The sequence below is a fragment of the Lutjanus erythropterus genome, chromosome 23 (genome assembly GCF_056507025.1).
Source record: "Lutjanus erythropterus isolate fLutEry1 chromosome 23, fLutEry1.hap2, whole genome shotgun sequence".
In the NCBI taxonomy this organism is placed as follows: Eukaryota; Metazoa; Chordata; class Actinopteri; order Lutjaniformes; family Lutjanidae; genus Lutjanus; species Lutjanus erythropterus.
Window position 1 is genome coordinate 1,457,503 of NC_139339.1, and position 22,349 is coordinate 1,479,851.

At 40.9% G+C, this 22,349-nt stretch overlaps 1 protein-coding gene across 1 annotated transcript; it reads left to right on the plus strand.

Moving 5' to 3' along the window:
* The first annotated feature begins 835 nt into the window (after positions 1–835).
* Positions 836–22,018, plus strand: LOC146305201 (uncharacterized). Its single transcript, XM_084712184.1, has 20 exons — positions 836–1,190; positions 2,484–2,584; positions 2,935–3,004; positions 3,110–3,240; positions 3,339–3,427; positions 3,960–4,059; positions 4,613–4,656; positions 4,901–4,978; positions 5,943–6,139; positions 8,244–8,308; positions 8,452–8,558; positions 8,643–8,745; positions 9,490–9,589; positions 10,235–10,274; positions 10,425–10,476; positions 11,060–11,168; positions 14,612–14,695; positions 15,848–15,965; positions 20,338–20,428; positions 21,619–22,018. Exons 1-20 carry the CDS (start codon positions 947–949, stop codon positions 21,691–21,693), a joined length of 1,998 nt encoding a protein of 665 aa, XP_084568310.1. The 5' UTR covers positions 836–946; the 3' UTR covers positions 21,694–22,018.
* Positions 22,019–22,349: the final 331 nt, after the last annotated feature.

Sequence of the window (22,349 nt, forward strand, 5' to 3'; positions counted from 1 at the left end):
TTGTCAAACTGATCTTAGAACATTTAATGATGATGAATCGGAGCTATCCTGTGTTCCGTACAGATTAAAAAAAAAATTTGACCCTAGTCTCACCTCTTTTTACTGAACCTTGAATTTTGTGATCCTTTACTTGGTTGTTTCTTCCAAAGTGGACTTTATATCAAAACAGAAATATTTAATAATACTAAACAGCTTTTCCACTGACTATCAGATAATTATTTTCAATACTAAATAAATGTAAATATATTTGAGAACATTAAAATGAACAAACCTTGGTTGTCTTTTCTGTTCAGTTCAGTGAGGTTGTGTCTCTTCCCTGCTTCTCCACAGACTGCAGCTGTTCCTGTCAGAACAGATGTATGGTCGAGGTGGGTGTGTCCAGAATATGTGGAAAATAAACAGATCAGGGAGGTCTTTGCATTTTACAAAACAACCAGTGACCACCTGGTTAAATCTGATCTGATGAACATCTTCTGAACGTGCAGGTAACTAGTTACTACAGTAATCAGTTAAAGTAAAAAGGACGATGTTTTCCTCTGAAATATAGTAAATTCTTGTTTTTACGTGATTCTGTAATAATGATCTAATGAGAGTATAAGGATATAATACATAATATATAAATTTATAATAGTAGTTTTACTTTTAATACTTGAAGTATATATTCTGGGTTATACTTTTACTTAAATACTTTATTTTTATTATTTTACCTCTCATGCATTTTTTATTTTTGTCTTATTTATTTATTACTGTACTTATTTAATGCAGGACTTGTAACAGAGTATTTTCAGAGAGAGGAGGAGGGAAACCCCGGATGGACGGAACATTTGTGTGACGTGTTTCCGCTCGGACTGTTTTTTTAGACGGACCGGTGCACCTTGAACTTGTCAAGAGTGGATCCCTCCGTCTCTCTTCTTGTTTTTCTCCAGTTAAAATAAGTTTATCAAAGATGTCCACCGTCCCGCCTGTCCTCCGTGTCTGTCCCTCGGTCTTCAGACGGCTGTCCGTCGGCAGCGGCTCGCTGAACTCCGCCACTTTGAGGTTAAACTTCAGGTTTTTGCAGGTTTACAGCTCGTCGAGGATCAAACATGAAAACAGAACCAGCTGCTCCAGATGTTACAGCAGTTCTGCCAGGACCGGACCGGTCCGGATCGGCTGTGCTTCCGGGTTCTGGGGGGATACAGCTACCTCAGGTACAGATGCCTGGACCAGCTAACCTGTTAGCATTAGCTTCACGATGCTAAAAATACACTTTCAACAGGTGTATAATGTGTTTATAAACAACAGATAAACAATAACAGAATAATAACAGATAAATTAGGAATTCAAATATTTAAAAACACACATTTAATGTTTTTACATGTTTATTCTGTTACTGTTTGACTCGGAAACAATTTTCTTCCTTTGTTGATAAAAAACAAAACAAGTTCCTATTTTAAAAAAAAAGTGGGAAAACTATATTTTATGACACTAACTAAAAGGCAATTAATCCTTCAAATGTTTTTCATATCACATGCTGCAGTTTTTATATTGAAGCAGACTCAATATTTGTTAAAGACAGAATGTGCTTCAAAATACCTTTTTTATTATTATTATTATATTTTTTATTTTATTTTAAATGACTGTCCTGCTGCAGGTCCAGGCCTAAACATCAGATTCCTCAGACTTAAGAAGACCTGAATTATTTTCATTAGTTTCATTATCAGTTAATCTGTCAGTTTCTAAATTAATTGATTAGTTGTTTGTTCCATAAAATGCTGAACAAAGCTGATCAGTGTTCAAAGTCAAAGATGACGTCTTCAAATGTTTGTTCTGTCCACAAATCAAGGACATTTCAGTTTACTGTCTCTATAATCGCCTAATCTGACACTGTGTCCATTTTAACAGACAAAAATATCTCGTAGTCTGACCTCAGAATAACCTGGTGATGAACCTGCAGCTCTTTTGTCTCCAGTGGCTCTTTTTAAACATTTTAAATAACATATTTCATTGTTGTAGGCCTCAAGTGATTCTTTACTAAAACAAAAAAGAGTTTTAATATTTCGTAAACTAAATTGTGCGTCACAGCCGACTTCTACGGCTCAGACCTTCGATCATCACGAGGGAGTGGAGATAATGACTGAATTTTCCTTTTTGGGTGAAGTATCCCTTTAATTTTTGCATTTTTAGCACAAATTTGAGAGAAGATTAGATTTGTGAGGAATAAAACTTTTGTGTGGCTTTAAAATCTTTTACTTCAATCCAGGAAAGATGGGAGCAAAAACAAAATTGTTGCATCTGTACTCAAAATAGAGAAGAAGTGAGTTGATTAAATGTTATTTTGTTGTTGCTGATTGTTCAGAACCTGCACAACTTTGATTAATAAGATTGAGAACCTCTGTCCTCCATGTTGTCCTGTTCAATGACGACTTTATTAATAGCTGACAGTGACTCTTCCACTGTGTGTGTGTGTGTGTGTGTGTGTGTGTGTGTGTGTGTGTGTTCAGTGCCTCAGCTGATCTACAGTGGGAAGCTGGACTTCCTGGTGTTTGACTACCTCAGTGAGATCACCATGTCTCTGCTCACCGCTGCCAAGACCAAGATGCCTGTGAGTCGCACGTCTGTAAACTCTGTAAACCTTTTAATCCTGAACTTCAGTGTCTCTGTAGTTCCTGCTGTCTGCCTGTAGGGGGCAGCGTTTATCTTTTATACCGACTCACTGTTATTATGTCCCTGACATTAATGCTGAAACAAGATGACGTCCTCAAATGTCTTGTTTTGTCCACAAAGACATTCAGTTCACTGTCAGAGGGGAGTAAAGAAACCAGAAAATATTCACATTTAAGAAGCTGGAATTACAGAACTTTTTCTTTTAATTAAGAGAGGTCTCACAGTGATCAATTGATTATCAGAATAGTTGTTTGTTAATGATCTTCATGTCCCTCTGTCCTCCTGCAGAATCAGGGTTACACACCCGACTTTGTCCAGGTGGCTCTCGCTCCGTTCATCAACGACATCCACAGGAAAGGTCCGAAAAAAAACTCAACCTGGAAACGTTTGTTTTTATAAAGTGTCTTTGAAGTTTGTTGGTTTCCATGGTAACCACAGCCCATCCTCCTCCTCCTCTGTGCAGGTATCCGTGTGGTCAGTAACGCCGGCGGTGTGAACCCTCTGGCGTGTGCCGAGGCCATACAGGAAGTCATCAAGAAGGCCGGCCTGGAACTCAAGGTCGCCGTGGTGACCGGAGATGACCTCATGCCCCATGTAAGGCCTCCATAGCAACATTACACCACCATCATCATCATCATCATCACCTTATAGTAGACTGAGTTCTGTTCTCCTCCTCCTCCTCTTCCTGTCAGAAGTCCAGTCTGTCTGAAGTAAAGATGGCGGACGGCGGCAGCAGACGACCGTTACCTAAAACCCTCCACAGTATGAACGCGTACCTCGGGTACCAACACACTCTCTAATTACCTCCATGTTTGTCTCACTGTCTACAGCTTTAACATACGCTCTTAGAAATTAGGGTTCTAAAATGGTTCTTACTTGGTAGAACCTCCTGGGTCGACTCTGGTTAGCACTGTTACAAGATGGATAGGTTCTAGATAGTGCTGTCAGAGAGGGTTCTGAGTGGAATCATCACAACAGTTTGGGTGAAATATTTCACAGATGTTCTAGGTAGAACCCTCTGAAAGGATTCCAACCGGAACTTTTACAAAGAATTCTACCAGGAACCAAAAGGTTCTACTATGGGAACACACTGAAGAACCGTTTATGGTTCTAGTTATCACCTTTATTTCTAAGAGTGTAGTTGATGATGAAGCAGAGTCGATCAGCTGATGTCTCTCTGTCTGTCTCTCTCTCTCTCTGTCTCTCTCTCTGTCTCTCTCTCTCTCTCTCTCTCTGTCTCTCTCTCTGTCTCTCTCTCTCTCTGTCTCTCTCTCTGTCTCTCTGTCTCTCTCTCTCTCTCTCTGTGCGTTCAGGGCTCTTCCAATCCGTCGCTGTCTGGATCTCGGGGCGGACATCGTGGTAACTGGACGCTGTGTGGACAGCGCCGTGGCTCTGGGGCCGCTCATGCACTCTGTATGTTTATTATAAATGTCTTTTTATTTTTATGTTTTGATTTATTGTTACTTTGTTTCGTTTGTTTAAAAGAATTCTGGAAGAATTATTCACAAGTTTAACTGTTGTATAAAAGAAATATCACACTTGTGCTGTTGGACTGAATATCAGCACAGCTGTGATTATCTTTGGCACTCGGTCTGATGATATTCAGTCCAACAGCACTCCCTCTCATGTTGATTAAATATTAGAAATCTATAAATTATCTGTCTGTAAGGCTGCAAATAATGATTATTTTCACAATCGATTAACTGTTACGCCTGTAAAATATCAAAAATTGTCACAGAACCTAAAGTGACATCCTCAGATGTGTCTTCATTTCTCACCATCATCACCATGTGATGCAAAGTTCACCTCTGTTCTGTTTCTGTGGGATGTGAGGGAGTCACTTCGCAGTGCATTGTGGGAATTTTGTAAAAGACAAAGTTCACGGAGGGAAAGTGTTGTATATTTCTTCCCTCGGACTCACAGTTCAGGAATGTAACTTCTGTCTGCGGATTTTTATCTGTTACAGTTTGGATGGGAGAGGACCGACTATGACCTGCTGGCTGCTGGGAGGTGCAGACACACACACACACACACACACACACACACACACACACACACACACACAGAAACATGCCATTCATCCTGCACCTCATCATGTTAGAGAAAAAGCAGATTTCAAGCAAAGTTTCTTCTGATCAAATGACTTTTTGAGTTTCATGTTGAAACAAACTCTTTGTGCATATGTGTGTGTGTGTGTGTGTGTGTGTGTGTGTGTGTGTGTGTGTGTGTGTGTGTGTGTGTGTGTGTGTTTCAGTCTTGCAGGTCACCTGATCGAGTGCGGAGCTCAGAGTACAGGTGGAATCTTCACCGACTGGTACAAAGTCCCGGACTGGTGAGACAGAGCCATAATACTGGATATAAAGCACATTCTGTATTAAAGATGTTCATCAGAGTAAAAACTCCGGTCTGAACCAGTTTGTCAGTTTCCAGGTGTTGGAACGAAACGTAGACACTTTTGTGGAGGAGGGATTCAAACATAAACTCTCTGGTTTAGATATAATCTGGTTTAGAGTCAGACTTCAGATAGAAATTCATCTGTTGCACAAAACAGTTTGGTTCTTGAGTTTCTCACACAGGAATACAGCACAATGACTTCTAGGTGAATTATGACCTTTTTCAAAATGGCCGACCGTATGGCTGCATCCCGCCGCTCAGCTTCATTTACCAGCAGAAAATATGTGTCTTTTGGAAGAATTCAACATTTTACTTGGAAAGTTTAGTGAAGAGTGTAACACACATCCATAAATACAGACGGAGGAGCAGAAATAATCTCACCGAGCATCAAAGATTAAGAATATGAATAAGGTAGAAGACATAAAGAAGACATTGCTGTTTCCATAACAATGTCAGCAAACCACCACTTATGAGCCATGTCTGTCCAAAGTCTGTCTTTGTGAAACTGGGCCCTGAAGAAGATAGTCCCTTACATCTTGTGATATGTAAGGGATAATGCACAGTGAGCAGGTCATTATTGTAAAATAAACCCTGATGGCCAGTTTATTACACAGTTACTTACCAAAAAAGTCAAGAATTTGACACAGAATCTAAATTTTACAATTCTATTGTTGATTTAAAAATGATCCTCCAGGATGTATCATTAGAACTGCGTCCATAGCAACGATCTGTTCTTCATAGCAACGGTCCATTATACAGAAATAACAGACCTTAGGATGCTGTAACAGACCAATCAGAATGGAGTATTTAACAAAGCAGTGTAATAGTGGGTTACTGTGTGTGTACAAACCACAGAGAAATATTCCATCAACAGACCAAACGTCTGATCTGTTTGGTCTCAGGGACAACATGGGTTTCCCGGTGGTCGAGTGTTCCAGCGACGGCTCCTTCGTTCTGTCCAAACCGCCCAAAACCGGCGGCCTCGTCTCCTTCGGCACTGTGGCGGAGCAGCTGGTGTACGAGATCGGCGACCCGCGGCAATACCTGCTGCCGGACGTCATCTGTGACTTCAGCCAGGTGGCCATCAAGGAAGTGCCGGGTACTAAACACACACACACTCACACACACACACACACACAGACACACAAACTCAGAGTCAGCACTGAGGACATGACCACCGGCTGAACTGTTGACTGTTTTTCTAACCCTAAACAATCATCTGTCAACCTTAAACAAACGCGTCTGCAGCCATGTTTCGACCCCTGACTGAACCCTTCACCCTCCTCTGAACCTCCAATAAACTCTTAATCAGCTACTACTGTTTTATTCTCCCGTTTTTTAAATCTAAACATGAACCCATGAGCCTGGATTGAACCCGTCTACAGCTCTGCTGCAGCGTCTAACCTTCCCATGATCCTTCGCTGAACTCTTCCTCACTCTTTCCTCTTTGTGGTCATTAGTTCAGTGTTTTTTGGATTTGTTGTGGACCTCCGTTGTTGGGGGGGGGGGGGGGGGGCACAACACTCCCACACTCATGATTCACCCTCCTCCTGCTCTGTTTGAATAAATAATCGTCCACATGATAAATGTTATGTATACGTTCTGATCGTGTGGAGAAAATGCTGAATATTTCACAGTAACTCTTATATGACCCCGACATGACTGTATTCCCCTTTGACATTCAGGAATGAGTTCATCCTACGGGCTAAAATATGTCATGAAAGTAGGTCAACTCTGATTTGCATGAGCAGCTGAGAGTTTAAAGGTGCAATGTTAATTTTAAACATTCAGAAATAAGCAAAAATTCTCATCAGAATGTGTCTTGTGTGTATATATATTGAATTTGTATTGTATTTCAGGGATATCTACTGATGATAGCATGCTAACCAGTTAGCTTCAGCCTGTCCTGACTCGTAATAACACTTTGTGCAAACCCAGAAGAGTTACAATAAAAACAGTGCAGTGATCTTTTTCACATCCCAACCTTTTTTGGAATTGGGATTGTTGAAGTAAGACAAAAAATCTATTTATGTGTATTATTTCAATTTAGTGTAGTTTTGATTGAAAATGTTGTCACTTTTTATACTTAAAGTTGACTTGATATGTAGTTTTTGTGCTGGTTTCATCAGCAGAAGTGCTCCTGGTAAAACTCACAAATATTTCAGTTTAACATGAGCGCTCGTCTGAACTCTCGGCCCGAACTTGATGTACAGATTTTGTCTCATCTACAACAGAGCGGGTTGCACAATGTGGGAGTTCTGGATCAAGTCTGGAACAGAACATCCCTTTTCAAAGAGGGAATGTGAACTTTTAGCTGCTCTTGTTATTAAAAATGTAAATATTTCAGTCTAATTGAGCCGCAGTTGAACTCTTCAGCCTCGCTGGACCACTTCACGTTCCCTGCTCTCTCATCAGTGGATTGTTTTCCGACGTGAAGGAGCCGGGAACGTGAACTGAAGATGACCCCGGTGCTGAGTCGTCGTCCGGTTCACGCAGGGGTGAGCGAAGTGCTGCATGATGTTTTCAGCACATTGAAAGACATGTCAGGAGCTGAAGTGTGGTGACGGCGGTCAGAGGAGACGAGAGGACGAGGTCGCAGGGTCAAGGTTCCTCCGTCTCTGTACGTTTCAGGACAGCGAGGTCACGTGGTTCCAGTTTGTTCTGTCTCAATTTAAAGATGTGTGTTCACCTGCACTTTATGAGCAGAGTCTCTGCAGAAAACATCTTTTAACAGAAAACAAGGTACAGTTTTGTTTTCACATTGCAAACTCTACATATGTTCGTCCAGTTGTCATCAGTTTTTAGATGGATGTGGGTCAGATGTTCAGTTCAGTTTCCCTCCTTCTCATCCTCTTGGAAAATAACTGAGAAGTGTTGGATTTTTTTTTGATTTTTTTCCAGCTGACCCTTCATAAATTTGTCAGACTAAATGTCCATTGAGTACTTGGTCTGAAAAGTATTGGCACAATGTCAGTTTGCATTGATTACCTGCAAGCTTTTGTTCTGATACTACAGATAATTGTTGGGAATTATGTCGTCAGGGTTTGTAGGTCAGGTTAATGAAAACCTGGTGTTTTTCTTTTATTCCAACTAGGAACTACCTTTTCCTGTTCTGGACCTGTTTATTTTTGGCTTAAATGCATTCAACTGATTGTTTAATTTCCTCACAAAGGACTGATCTACTGAACTGTGTGTGTTTTCAGGTGTAGATGGAGGTGCTGTCAGAGTGACGGGGGCTAAAGGCTTCGCTCCATCGCATGACTACAAGGTAAACATCAGCAGGGATGGATTTCTTTGTTTCTCATGTCGACGATTTTCTGTTAATTCCACATTTAAACACATCTATTTGAAGCTGAAACAAGGGATGCTCTCTTATATCCAGTTGTCTGTCTTCTCCCCTCGTTTCTCCAGGTGTGTGCCACCTACATGGACGGGTTCAGGGCGACAGCGGTGTGTCCGGTTGGTGGACCGAGAGCAGCAGAAAAGGCCCGACGAACCGCAGACAGCATCATCAAACGGTGAGTACAAGAGGATGGACTCTGTGCGTGTGGATGCTGCCTCCAAACTCTTTAAACATTAAATCCGTTTTTGTGTGGCTGCAGGACGAAGCGCATGTTTAAGCAGTTGGGGCTGGAAGATTTCAGCTCCGTCAACATCCAGGTCCTCGGAGCTGAGGACACATACGGTGCCAACGCTCACAGCAAGGTAACGCCAGTGGTCTCAAACCCACCAACACATTTCAGAAACATTAATGCCAACATAAAACCTCTGCTGGGATTCACAGAACCATAGTTACATCTGTAACTCTGGTTTTAGTGTCTGTTCCGGCTCGTATAGTTGCCAGAAGCAGGTCAGGGTCTCATTTAAGCCTGTTTCATGCCTCTAAACTGTCCCTGGATCACAAACTCTCTCCTCATCCCTCCGACCATCCAACACTCCTCTTCTACCAGAAGCAGGTCAGGGTCAGAGTTAAGCCTGTTTCACGCCTCCAACCTCCCACACTCTGTTCTAACTTTTCTCCTCTATTCCTTCCTGTTTCTCCTCCTCGTGTTTTCTGAGTTGAACAGTCTTTTGGATAAAAGCTGTAACGGAAATGCAAATCAGCACAGCACAGTTTGGCTCAGTGCACCCAAAAATTCCAGTAGCAAAGCCCGTGGGTGCTTGTGTCAGTACTGACAGTACTCGTCTTTTCTAAGTCTTTTCTTTCCTTTACAACATGATTTTCAAATGCATTTCTCCTCTGGTCAGCAGTCAACATGGACAAAGAGACTTATAATCTTACTGTAAACTGCTCGCTTGGTTTAAATCTACCGTCACGGGCCAGGAGGAAGTGCGGAAGTCTAGTTCTGTCTCAGACCACTTGATTTACAATATGAAATCTTGCTTACCACAGTTTGACTGTATTGTGTGTGTGTGTGTGTGTGTGTGTGTGTGTGTGTGTGCGTGCAGGGCTCCAGAGAGGCGGTTCTCTGGATGGCCGTCCACCACAAACAGAAGAAAGCTCTTGAAGTGTTCTCCAGAGAAGTCGCTCCTGCAGGGACCGGCATGGGTACGACACACATGAATCATCAGAAGAAGAAGAAGAAGAAGAAAGAGTCCACTGGGACTCACAACATATTTAACATTTAGCACCACATTAACCACAGTGCACCTCCCCTGCAGACTAATGTGTGGGATAAAATACAACTCAACAATTTGGAAAATTGCACCCCTGCTGGTAAACTGATTTAGTAAATCTGCAGCTAAAAAGTGTGAAACATGTTGTTTTCATGTTATAACCTTCAGTATCCATTAATGAAGTGGATCAGTGAGACAAACAGAGCTGCACTCTTTGGCTGCAAGAGTTATATTAATATCTCTTCACACACACACACACACACAGATGACAGTGGGAGTATTTGTCAGCTGGCTGCAGGCTGTGTGTTGCAGCAGATAAGGAGGGTCGTGACCTCCTGAACCAGATTTGGATTTTTGTTTATGGTGACAAGTTCAAAACACACACAGACACACACACACGCACACACACACACACACTCAGCATGAACTCTGTGTGACTCCTGCTGATTCATGCTCTCAGTGAAGTGAAAGTAGGACGGCTGAACTCAGATCTGCTGCTAAAACTGCACAGATTCTTAGTTGTTTTTGTGTGTTTTAATGGTAAAACTTCTTTTCTTCTTCTTGTCCACACTCTCAGCTCCTGGACTGACCGGCATCGTGGGCGGACGACCCAGAGTGTGAGTTTATTATTTTATTAACGTGTACATTAATTCACAGGGAGCTGAAACTTTAACTCTTATCCTCATACAACAACAAGTAGAAACATGCAGGACAGCTGTGTGTCCTCTCATGTTTTCATGTCTTCATTGTGTCTCTGTTGTCTCCAGGTCTCCGGTCCTGAAGCCGTTTTTCTTCTTGCACCCCAAATCTGAGCTGACGGTTAGTTTGAACTGAGCTGTAAAATGTTCATCAAGATAAAAAGCTGTCTCAACACTTTCTGGGTGTTGAGAAGGAACTCAATGAGTCACAGAGTAAAAAACACGCTGTGTCAACCAAATGTCAAGCTGTTATTACTGATCATTGGACTTGTGTAAGTATGTACGGGACCATCGACAACTATGTGTCTGTTAAGTAAAGGATAATGTACAATGAGCCGTTATTGTGAAGTAAATCCCGACAGGAAGATGCAGGACAAAAAAAGTATTTGGCAAACATTTAAGTGACACAAAATGTTCATTTTAAATAAATTTTATGGCTTTATTCTGCAATATTGACCTCCTCACCGCACATTATCCTGCATGTTACATGGTTATGTACCAAAAAAATCTAAATCAAAACATAGATGAGTAAATTAGATGTCGGAGTTATTTATTCAGAACTAACACAATTTTCTTAAATCAGCCAGGCTTTACTTCTGAAAAGTTCCCTTTTTTCCTGCATCCTTTTGGAGGATCTTCCTGTAAAAATGAAAAAAAGTCAGGTTTTGATGATGATGAAGGATTAATCGTGAGCGTCCCTGCAGGTGGACGTTCACATGGGTGGAGAGCTGGTGGAGTCCCTCACAGAGGCGGAGCCAGACACACCTGAGCAGGAAGCCCCTCCCACATCAGCAGAGGACATACCTGACAGAGGTAAACAACAGAGCACAACACCTGAGAGAAAAAGACGTCCAAGAGCTGCTCAAATGATCATTAATGGTGTTTTATGGGTCCTTGAAGATGTTTCTGGAGTCAAACAGCTTCAGTTTTCAGTAAGAGACAGAATAAATGAATAGTTATTGATAAACGGATGATTGATACTGATGTTGATTGACTTGCAGTTACTGAAGTTTGTCTATAGAGGGTGACATCTTCATGTCACCATTTAAAATACTCTGCAAAACCATTTTATTGTTCCAAAGAGACAAAATCAAGTTTGACTGTTTGCACAAATCAGATTCTGTAAAAGTCCACATAAAAAGCTCATTAACACCACAGAAAAGCTCAGACCTTCATGGCTGCACGGGATTACCATGGTGGTCTGTGTGTGTGTGTGTGTGTGTGTGTGTGACACAGCTAAAAGAGTGTGTATCCTCAGTGTGTGTTGTGTTCAGGACCATGTGAATGCAATGTTGGTGAAAGGAGAAAAGGATAAAAAGTGGCACAGCTTGTACTTCTCAGGAGACGACACACACACACACACACACACACACACACACACAGCAGATTTCAGGACACCCCTTGAATGCTGTGAAGAGACTCTGAACACAACATTAATGAGACTCTTCTGACGTGGCAAAGAAACTACATTTATTCACACAATGAAAACGAAACAAAAACTGAATAGTACCTTTACCAAAATAATGTACTTCACTTCATTTTCTGCTGCGTAATACTTCCACTCCACTGTATCTCTGAGTGTAGAAAGTAAAGTAAATAAGCCCGAACTTTACAAGCTGCAGCATTAAGATGATGACCACAGAATAATCCAATAATATTACGTACATTATTCTGAAATATTGCATTCTGCATAATGAGTAGTTTTACTTGTAACAAAGTATTTCTACACTGTGTTATTGCTTCATCTCCACATTGCTACTGCTTTTGTACAAGATCTGAGTCCTTAAATCTTTGAAGAAAAGCAAGTGTATATACACACACACACACACACACACACACACACACACAGACTGAGTGCTGGCTTTCACATTCCAGGCTGAAAACAGGAAAGCCTCTACAATCACAAAGGCCAAACCAAGAGAATAAAAACATTCAAATGAAGGAGGAAAAGAAGGAGCTGCTGCTTTTAATATTTATTCACGTGGTTTTAATTAAAAAAATAAACCGTTCGTTCATCAGTTTCATTTTAAATCGTAGCATCTGTACAGAGAAAACACTGCGTTCATGAGACAGAGGTTAGTGATGAACAAAGAATGAGTAAACTCCTGTTTGCATGTCTGTCTGTGTGTTGAAGTAGGCAGGACTAATGGATTATCTACCTCACAGGCAGAGATAATGGATCTGCACATTACTGTAATCTCCTCCTCCTGTATTACTGCGAGTGTCAGACAGTCATGCAGGACTGTAGTGAAATACACACGACATTAAAGACAAAATAACTGTATAGTAACTGATATTATTAAATGCATCCTGCAAGAGTATAAGAGTATACATAGTAGCTGTAATAATAACATGCTGGGACACTTGAAAAAATGGCATTTCAGTCCTTTTTGTGTCAGGAAATATCAACCACGATATTGCAGCTACAACTTTAGCAAATTTTAAACAATTTCTAAGGGACAGTTAGGCTTATAATGATGCAGTGAATGGTTTGGTGCTCGTGGTTTCATCAGTAAACGATATAAATTATGATACTAAACAGAGAAGAAGAAGGTCATGAACTGGGAAAAAAAATCAGTTGTTTGCCAGAAAAAACAAGAAGAGGAAGTACCAAAACTGGAGCCAGGAGGCTCGCCCATCTAAGAGAAAGGTCTTGAGTAATTGGTTTCAGTTGGGCAAGTTGTAATTGTTCTTTCATGGGGCAGTTGACTCACGCGACTGACCGTGGGTCGTGACCGAAAGAATGAGATGGCGGATACAAGCGGCTGAAATGTGTTTTCTCAGGAGGGTGGCTGGCGTCTCCCTCAGGGATAGAGAGAGAAGCTCAGTCATACGTGAGGAACTCGGAGTAGAGCCGCTGCTTCTTTGCGTGGAAAGGAGCCAGTTGAGGAGGTTTGTAAGGACGCCACCTGGTCGCCTCCCAAAGGAGGTCCTCCAGGCACGTTCAGCGGGGAGGAGGCCACGGGGCAGACTGAGGACCAGGTGGAGGGATTATATCTCCGCCCTGGCCTGGGAACACCTGGGGATCCCCCCAGTCAGAACCGGTTAATGTAGCCAGAGAAAGGGAAGTCTGGGATCAGCTGGAACTGTTACCTCCTCGACCTGATTTTGGATAAGTTGAGGATGGATGGATGGGGCAGTCGACAGCAGTGGTTATCTCAGGGCACTTTTCATAAAGAGCAGATCTGGACCGTACTCTTTATAAACCCAATCGTTCCCCCCAAGAGTAAGCACTGGTTTTTAGACATGCTTGAAGTTTAGCTAACTGATTGGTTTCAACAAGCGTGATTGATAGATATAACTGGGTATCATCTGCATAACAGTGTGTTTCCTAAAAATCCTGCCTAAAGGAAATGTATATAGGGTGAACAGAATTGGTCCAAGTACAGAACCTTGTGGAACTCCGTGGCTAACTTTGGCATGCATAGAGGATTCATCATTAGCCTGAACAAACTGAGATCAATTTGATAAACAAGACTGTGGTTCCTTTAATGCCAATTAAATGTTTTAATCTCAGTAACAGGTTGTCATTAACTTTCTATATAACTTAAGAACAGTTAATTTGATCTTTAACATTAGATCTTCAAATCTTCTTCTTACTTTGATTAAAGGAATGTTTAGAAAATCAGTACGTTATCAAGTTTGGAGTTGCATGTCTATCAAATATTCCCCACACTGACCCCAGCTGAGGTCCCGCTAACATCAAGTACACATCAGTTTTTAACGCTAGCTTCTAAATATGTTAATGGAAACACAGCTCTTGTCACCAAACAACCCTTTCTCCTGCAAACGCTCAGCTAATGTGCAACAATGTTCTTGATTAAACGTAATGCCAACCGAAATGAGTTTTCCAATATTATGAGGAAATGTTAATTAACGTACCTGTCGAGTCTTGAGAACGGTGGCGGTCAGACTCATGTAGGAATTTTTTTCTACAGTTTATTTGTTAAATAAATCCCACTGCTACATTCTTGAATGTAGAACAAAAAGACAGAGGAATAAATCACATTACTGTGTCTGAACAATAAATAAACACTTGTCTAAACAGTCGTGTGAAGCCTTTTTTTACACAGTAAAACAAGAAAAAAAAAAAAAAACAACACTCACGTGTACCATAAAAATGCTTCCAGGCCTGAAGTGAGAGCGGGGTTGCATGAGAATAAGTGATTGAATGTTTGCTTCAGTGTTTTATCACCTTTAGCTGAGCCAAACAAACACATTTGAAGGCAGTTTTTGTTTTTCTGATCTCTGTCCAGAGCTGCCCAGTGGACCCCACAGCTACAGACTGGAGGAGCTGGCCTACACCAGGAGCGGAGACAAAGGAGACTCGGCGAACATCGGTGAGAAATCAGGACTGAGTGGACAAACAAGTAAAGCCAAGTCCTCACCAGACCTGGCAGAAGTCCACACACCCTCTACTCAAGTAAAAACATGGATACTTTTGTAAAAAAAAAGAAGTAGAATTACTGATTCAATGTACTCTGAGTATAAAAGTAAAAAGTCGTCCCCTGAAAGACATTTCTACTGACTGCTGACCTAACTGAACCTCCATGTTTCTCCACCAGAGTCTTCATCATGTTTCTTTAAAAGGTGTTTTTGTCTTGTTACGTTTTTTATATAATTCTTAGTTTTGATGTCTTGTTAGTTTTTCATCTTGTTGCATCTGTGACGTGTTTGTCTTATTTTGCTCGTCTTTTTTCATCTTGTTGCATCTTTTATGTTGCTTTTTTCTTGTTATGTCTTGTCATTTTTCGTGTGGTCACGTTTTTCATTGTTTTTTGTCTTTAAAACCTGTTTTTTTTTTATCTCAGTATGTCTTTTTTGTCTCTTTTTATTATGTTGTTTTTCACCTTGTTGTGTCTTTTCCACCTTGTTACATTTTTTTGTCTTCTTGTGTCTTTCGTCTTGTTACGTCTTACGTTTTTCATCTTGTTGCATCTTTTGTCTTGTTGTGTCTTTTATGTCATTTTGCATCTTGTTACGTCTTTTTTGGCCTCTTGACTTTTTTTGTCTTCCTAAGTCTTTTTCGTCTTGTTACGTCTGTCGTTTGTGATATGCACTGATGGACACGCCCACTATTTATTGTTCCGTACATTTAGGCTGAAATCAGTCTTGATAATCAATAAAGATAATCAATAATTAAATTAAAACTAAAATAATGAGCCTGTTTAGAAAATGTAAAGAGTAGAAAGTACAGATATTTGCGTTCTGATGTAGAAAGTTAAAGTAAAAACTTGTCAGAAAAATAAATAACCAGTTAAAGTACAGATACCTGAAAATTCTACTGACCTGCAGTAACAAAGTATTTGTACTTAGTTACTTCCCACCTCTGATTCCTACTGAGGTTCTCCTCATATCACAAAGTGTCACAGCAACTTTTCATCGTCACATACGATTCACACAAAACACAGAACATGTAACAAATTAAAAGATGGATCACTGGGATGTGTTCATGAACATAAAACCTCAGTTTTGTCTTTTTTTTTTTTCAGGAGTGATCGCTCGTCATCCCCTCTTCTTCCCCTATCTGAAAAAACACCTGACTTCTTCTGTGGTGGAGAAATACTTCTCCCACCTCATCCAGCCAGGGGTGAAACACGCCGTCACACGGTGAGCGGAGAAACACTCTGTGTGTGTGAGAGAGAGAGAGAGAGAGAGAGGAAGAAAAAGCAACAAAACAAGGATGTGTGAGAGTTGACACAAGATGTTGACATTTGATTAGGAATTCTTGCTAAGTCATATTTTTTTAAACACTTGCTTTATCGGCACCGCAATATGAACGCAAGTGCTTTAACACTAACAAAGTTTTTTTTAACTGACTAACGGATGAAAAAGCACCCAGGTGACCACAGACGTGTACTGCAGATTGACACTGGAAGCTAAGTGACAGACGATCCGTAAAACAGACGTACATCACACAAGTGCAGTTTAGACGTGTTTGTATGCGCCTGTATACAAACGTACTTCATGCCACCCCTGTTTAAATCAGCGCCCCTCTTGGGTCACCCCAGTCGAAAAGTCTGGAAACACCCCTGATTATTAGATCTGCTCAACATTCATATTAAAAAATGACTAAAACAGAGTATAATGTTAATTCTTACAGTGACAAATCATTCTTATTCTTCTGCTCATCCCTCCACATCCACAGATACAGACATGGTCATATTTTATTACAACAGAGTCAAAGTCATTAATAAAAATCATAAAACTGTTGTAGCTCAACTGTTTTAGACTCTGGGAAAATCAAGTATGTTTTTTTTGTAAAAATGAGATCAGGATATGATGATTAATTCAGTTTTTTTTTCTGGTGTGAAACCAGCTTTAGTTGGGACTTAATGTGGAGTTTGTGTGTGTGAAAGAGGATGTGGTTGTGTTTGCGTGTGCGCATCGCTCTCCACGTGAAGCACAGACACTTCAGCTCCTCCACCCTACATTTGGACATTTCAACATCACACACACACACACACACACAGCAGCAGCGATTAGCGGCTGTGGTCGTTCTAATCACTGTCAGACGTCGGCCTTCAGCAACAAGACACAACAGAACGAAAACAAGACGCACAACAGATATTAGTCATGATCAAGCTGGAGTCACACAGACACACACACAGCAGAGTTAGCATGACACTCAAACTGTAGGAAAACCACAGGGACCTCGTCCATGTTTGTTTTCTTCTTCTTCTCTCAGTATTTATTTGTCGAGCACGCCAGTGCGGCTCCTCACTTCATACTGAACTGTCAGCTCAGTAATGACTCATTTCTTTTTTCTTAATTTCAAAGTTAGGGACCAAGTGTGTGTGTGTGTGTGTGTACAAAAACATTCAGGCGCTAACTAACTGGAAAGTCCATCCAACAGTTGTTGAGTGTCGCTGTTTGTACTTTCAGCTTTATTTTACTGTTTGCTATCAGCTGACAGAAGTCGTGTTCAGTTACCGCTGATGAAAACGAAAAATCATATCCTGATGCAGCTGCTTCACATTCATATTTCAATTTTGTAGGTGTCATTGTGGCATCCCATATTGGAACTAGGGCTGATTTTCTTTAGTCACATCAGATTTTGCCGTCTCATTCAAATATTTGACGACCTTCCTTTTTGTTTTTTTTAAATCTGTGCAGTATGCCAAGTTTGCCAAGTACACTAAGTTCCTGTGTGAGCCTACATGAGTGTGTTTTAGTTAGACTCATGTTTTTATGCCTTTCTCCATCATCTGTGATGTGAAAACATCAGATTTTCACACAGAGAAATAAAAGTGTGTGTCCTCCTGTAGTTTGGTTGTAAAATCAGCTGCAGGCTGCAGCTGCTGTCCAGCATCACCCCTGCTGCACGCTCTGCGCTCCTTTCTGCCGTGAATTAAGGATTTATTTGGACCAAATCAGAGCTGGTGATTGTTCGGACGGTGAAAAGATGAACCGAGACGTTCTTGGTGAGTTTTATTTAGTTTCTGTAAAGTTTGAATAAAGCTGACGATAGTGCAGGAGGAGTTTGGCGAGAGCAATAAATCAGCTGTTTCCCGCCTTTGTCATCATCATTCTGTAGGGTGAAGAAGTAAATGAAAAACATTAATCAGTATTGAAAATAATAATTACCCTTCCCAGAATTGGTATGCATTTCAGGGCTTTTGCCTTTTGATTGCATGATGTTTCACAGCTGTTTGTTATATTGTGTCCACAAACACAAATAGAGGGACTCCAAAATCCCATTTGAAACATCTTAACCATGTTACTGGCTCCGTTTCCAAACCCCACAAATACCACGCTGACAAAGATTTAACAGAGTGCTGAAGACACTGAGGGACGGCTGTGGTTCAAACCGTTATCCTGCAGTCAGGAGGAGAACCGCAGCAGACTTCACTAAAACCAAGAAACAACACCATAAACATTACTGACTGTCATAACCTTCCTCCAAGGTAATCACCCTGTAATGACACAGCAGTGCAGACACAATAGAGTCTGAACATCCGGAGGCTCTGGATGTTCAGTGCGTCTCCAAACAAAAGTATTTGATGCACTAAACCTCTCGCAGACAAAGACGAGCTTTTTGAAAGATCACAAATAGTTTGAGGCAGCTGGCAGAAGGTCAGCAACTGGTGAGCAAGCAAAGCCTCATGGGAGCCGGACAAAGTTGTTCACATGTTGCTTTCCAGTTCAGTAGTAGATATCAGACTGATTTATGTCGTAGAATATGGAAAGAAAATGTCATCAACATGTTTTACCATTTCAAAAAAGACATCCTCACAGAGAAAATACATTGTCAGCACAACTTTCACCTTTTTTTAATGCAAGTAAACTAAAATCATCAAATTTCTTGACATTTTTCTTGAAAAGTCCTTTTCTGTAAGAAACAAGCTGGAGTATTTTAAGATTGTCAAGGCTACATTACACTGGGCAAACACTGTACATTTAATCAGCAATCATTAGGAATAGAACAATATGAAAATTCAAAATTGAAAACCAAAGAAAAATGACGTATACCATTTTTGTTTGTATGAAATCAGCTTTCCTTCTTTAAATAAAATAAAAGTAGCCAGCATGTGCAGAAAACTGGCATGAAATGTTAGCAAACTACAGAAAGATATTGCCGAGTCTCATTTTTAACATTTTATCACAGAAGTAAAACAAGAAGTAAACACAGTATACGTCACCAAAAATGAATGGAAATCTAGTCAGTCTGATATCATGTAATTACCACGTGTGGCCACAGTGGGCGCTATTGAGCTAAAGCTGCACAAACTGCTAGACAAGATGAGTAGCTCCCTGGTGAACCAGCTGAGGGCCTGCAGCTGTGAATCTGCGGGTCTGGTGGAGAATTTTGGGAAACGGTTGAACACGTGCGCGGCGGGCAGACATATCTGAGCGATGACTCAGCGCGCGGCGTGTTAGCGATTAGCGTAATGAAGAGGTGAAGGCTGTAAAGCTTGCTGACCTGCGTCTCCTCTCACACCCTGAAACGCCTCCCTGCCGCCACAGACGCTTCATTAGTGCACCTCCACCACTCGTTAAACCTGCAGGAGGCCCCGGACACACACACTTAACTGCTTACAGACGCACACACACACACAGATTTAAGAGCTTGCAGACACACACACTCACAGGTTTTGCATATGAAAACATTCAGCCCTTCCCCCTCAAACCTATATATGCACAAACACACACCTAAACCTAAACCTAACCTTACCATAACCTTAAACCAAGTCTACCTTAAAATTTAATGATTTACTTTATGGTGACTTGCATTTGGTCCCCACAAGGCAGATGGGTCCCCCGTCTGTGAGTGGGAAATCAGACCTATGTCCCCACAACAAAGCATGTCCTCATAATGTGAGTAATAATACACGTCCACTCGCAAATGACTGTTAAAAGAAATTGTTTGATGTTTGTTTTTAGATACTTGTGCACAGGTCAGGTACCTCCCCACCTTTTTTTCTTTGTCTGCAGGCGATGTAGTTTCTGTCAATGTTGGGAACTTAAGCCGTGGTTTAGTTGCAGCCTTTCAACCACTATTCTTGCACTTTCATTTTGGATTGTTTTATTTTTCGTCTCTTTGTCTTTTGAAGTTAATTTAGAACTATTGTTCGGAACCTTTTGCAGTCTTATGATTTTCGAAATGATGAGAAGGTGCTGAATTTGTTAGAATATCGAAAAGCCGACACATTTGAGTGGAAAGATTTCATGGAACAAAAAAAGAGGAATGCTGACCAAGAGTGGTTAACTATGACACACACTCCAACACACACATTTCTTGTGAATTTCAAAGCTAAAACACACACACACACACACACACATACAGATCAAGAAGACGTACTGTCTGATCAAAAGCTGAACACACATTAATGTGTGATCGTTTGCAATAAACCGCCATAATAAACACATGGTGCCAGGCTGTGCTGGCAGGGACTGTGCGTGTGCGTGTGTGTGTGTGTGTATTTTTAAAAGTGTGTGGGTTTGCGTTGCCATGGTTACAGTGGTGTGGTGTTTCTCGTAGATACACTCTGCCGGGGATCCACGGCCTCAACTTCGTCCTGCAGAGCTCACTGGGAGGGGGAGGGGTGGCGTCTCTGCGCAGCGACCCGCAGGTAACACATACACACACACACACACACGCACACGCACACACACACACAGAGCAATGACTTTCTGCTCTTTCTCAACTCTGGAGCTTCTTTGCTCTGATGTTTCTTCCTCTTTCTGAAGTCTCTTTTTCATCGTCTCTCTGTGTCCACTCACTGTTTTCTACCAACAAACTGCTGAAACTGCAGCTGACTACACTTTAAAAACAAATAATGAAATGAATTATTTGTAGCAGTGAAAACTTAACTTTTGTTTTGAGTTGAAAATTCTAAGTTGCAGTTACTGAAAATATTTGAGTTGGATTCATCGTTAATTTTAATTTAACTGTAATCTAACAAATATTAAAGCTCTAATAACCTCAGACTTTTGAGTTTATGAATTAAAGAAAATTGTTTGTCCGTCCATGTATTTCCAGGTGCTCCACATGTTTGGACCCATTTTTCAACTGACAACAGGATTAATTAATTGATTAATTGTTTTGAGTCATTTTTAATTTTAAAAAAATTTCAAAATTCTCTGATTTCAGCTCCTCAAATGTGAATATTTTCTGGTTTCTTTCCTCCTCTCTGACAGTAAACTGAATATCTTTGAGTCGTGGACAAAACAAGACATTTGAGGATGTCATCTTCAATAATGAAAATAATCATTAGTTGAACATTTCTGCAATAATTTTACACACAAAAATGTCTCAAATATAGCACCTCCTGTGATTTGAAAATTGCAGTGGACCATATTGCGATTTTGATAAAAGTTTGATTAATTGTTCATAGCTACTTATAACTCTATACTAGCTGTTCTGTAAATTGTTGGCTGTCTAACTTCGTACTTGGCCAACAATGCATGTCATATAAAATATCAAGTGCTACTAAAAGCTGTGAAAAACCAGTCCTTTGTCCTCTTTTTTCCACCTTTTTCTTTGTAACCTGGCTGCCTTTCACCTCCTCCTCCGTTTCCTTCATTCAGACTCTCCTGTAAACTTTTTTACCGCCTCACTGGAATCCACACACATCAAAGAAACACACACACACACACACACACACGCACACACACGTACTGCCAACACACACACCTCAAACTCCAACTTTCACCTATAAAACTCAAACACACACACACACAGCTGTAAATTCAGACACATTAAGGTGGAGACACATGTTCACGACAGCAGTTTTTATTCTCGGTCGCTTTGTTTTCGCAGGGTAAAGCGTACGGTCAGATGCTGCTGGACGTGAAGCTCAAAGGACTGCCTGACCTCAAATCACTGGTGGACTGAAAGAGAGACACTGAGAGAAAGAAGGAGTTAATGAGAGAGAGAGAGAGAGAGAGCTGTGGGAAACTGAGACATAAAAACACTTCACGACAAGAAAGAGAAGAAAACTCCCCCAGAGAGACTTTTTAACCCCAACAGAAACACACACCGATCCTTCATGGATCGTTTAAAAGATATTTGTTTTGTCCTCAAACCAAATGAGGCAAAATCTTGAAAGATAAGTTTTATTGTGCATTTCATTTATCAGTCCCTCCAGGATTTCACACACTTTATCAGGGGTTGTTGCAGCCTAAAATGCCTGATTTCACAGCAGGTTTTCTAAAAAGTTGCAATGTTTTAGGTGTTTTTTGCAAAGACACTGCAGGCTCCCGACGCTCCGTTGATGCTCGCGTTCAGGCTCGACGTGCTCTGAGATCCAGCGGTGTAGCCATCTCGCTTCAAAACCTTTTTGGAGCTGAAACCCAAAAAGGAAACAAACTCAAAACCCGTCCAAAATTATTAAAAGTGAAATCACAGATAAATCTAGTGTTCTTTTTACGTACCCGTGGCAAAATGAAAAAGCTAAAAATTCAACAAAATGGTAAATAATAAAACACTGATTCGGTTCATTGACGTGTGCGTATGTGACGTTCGTGCGGAGTCTGCTATGATTGCTGGAA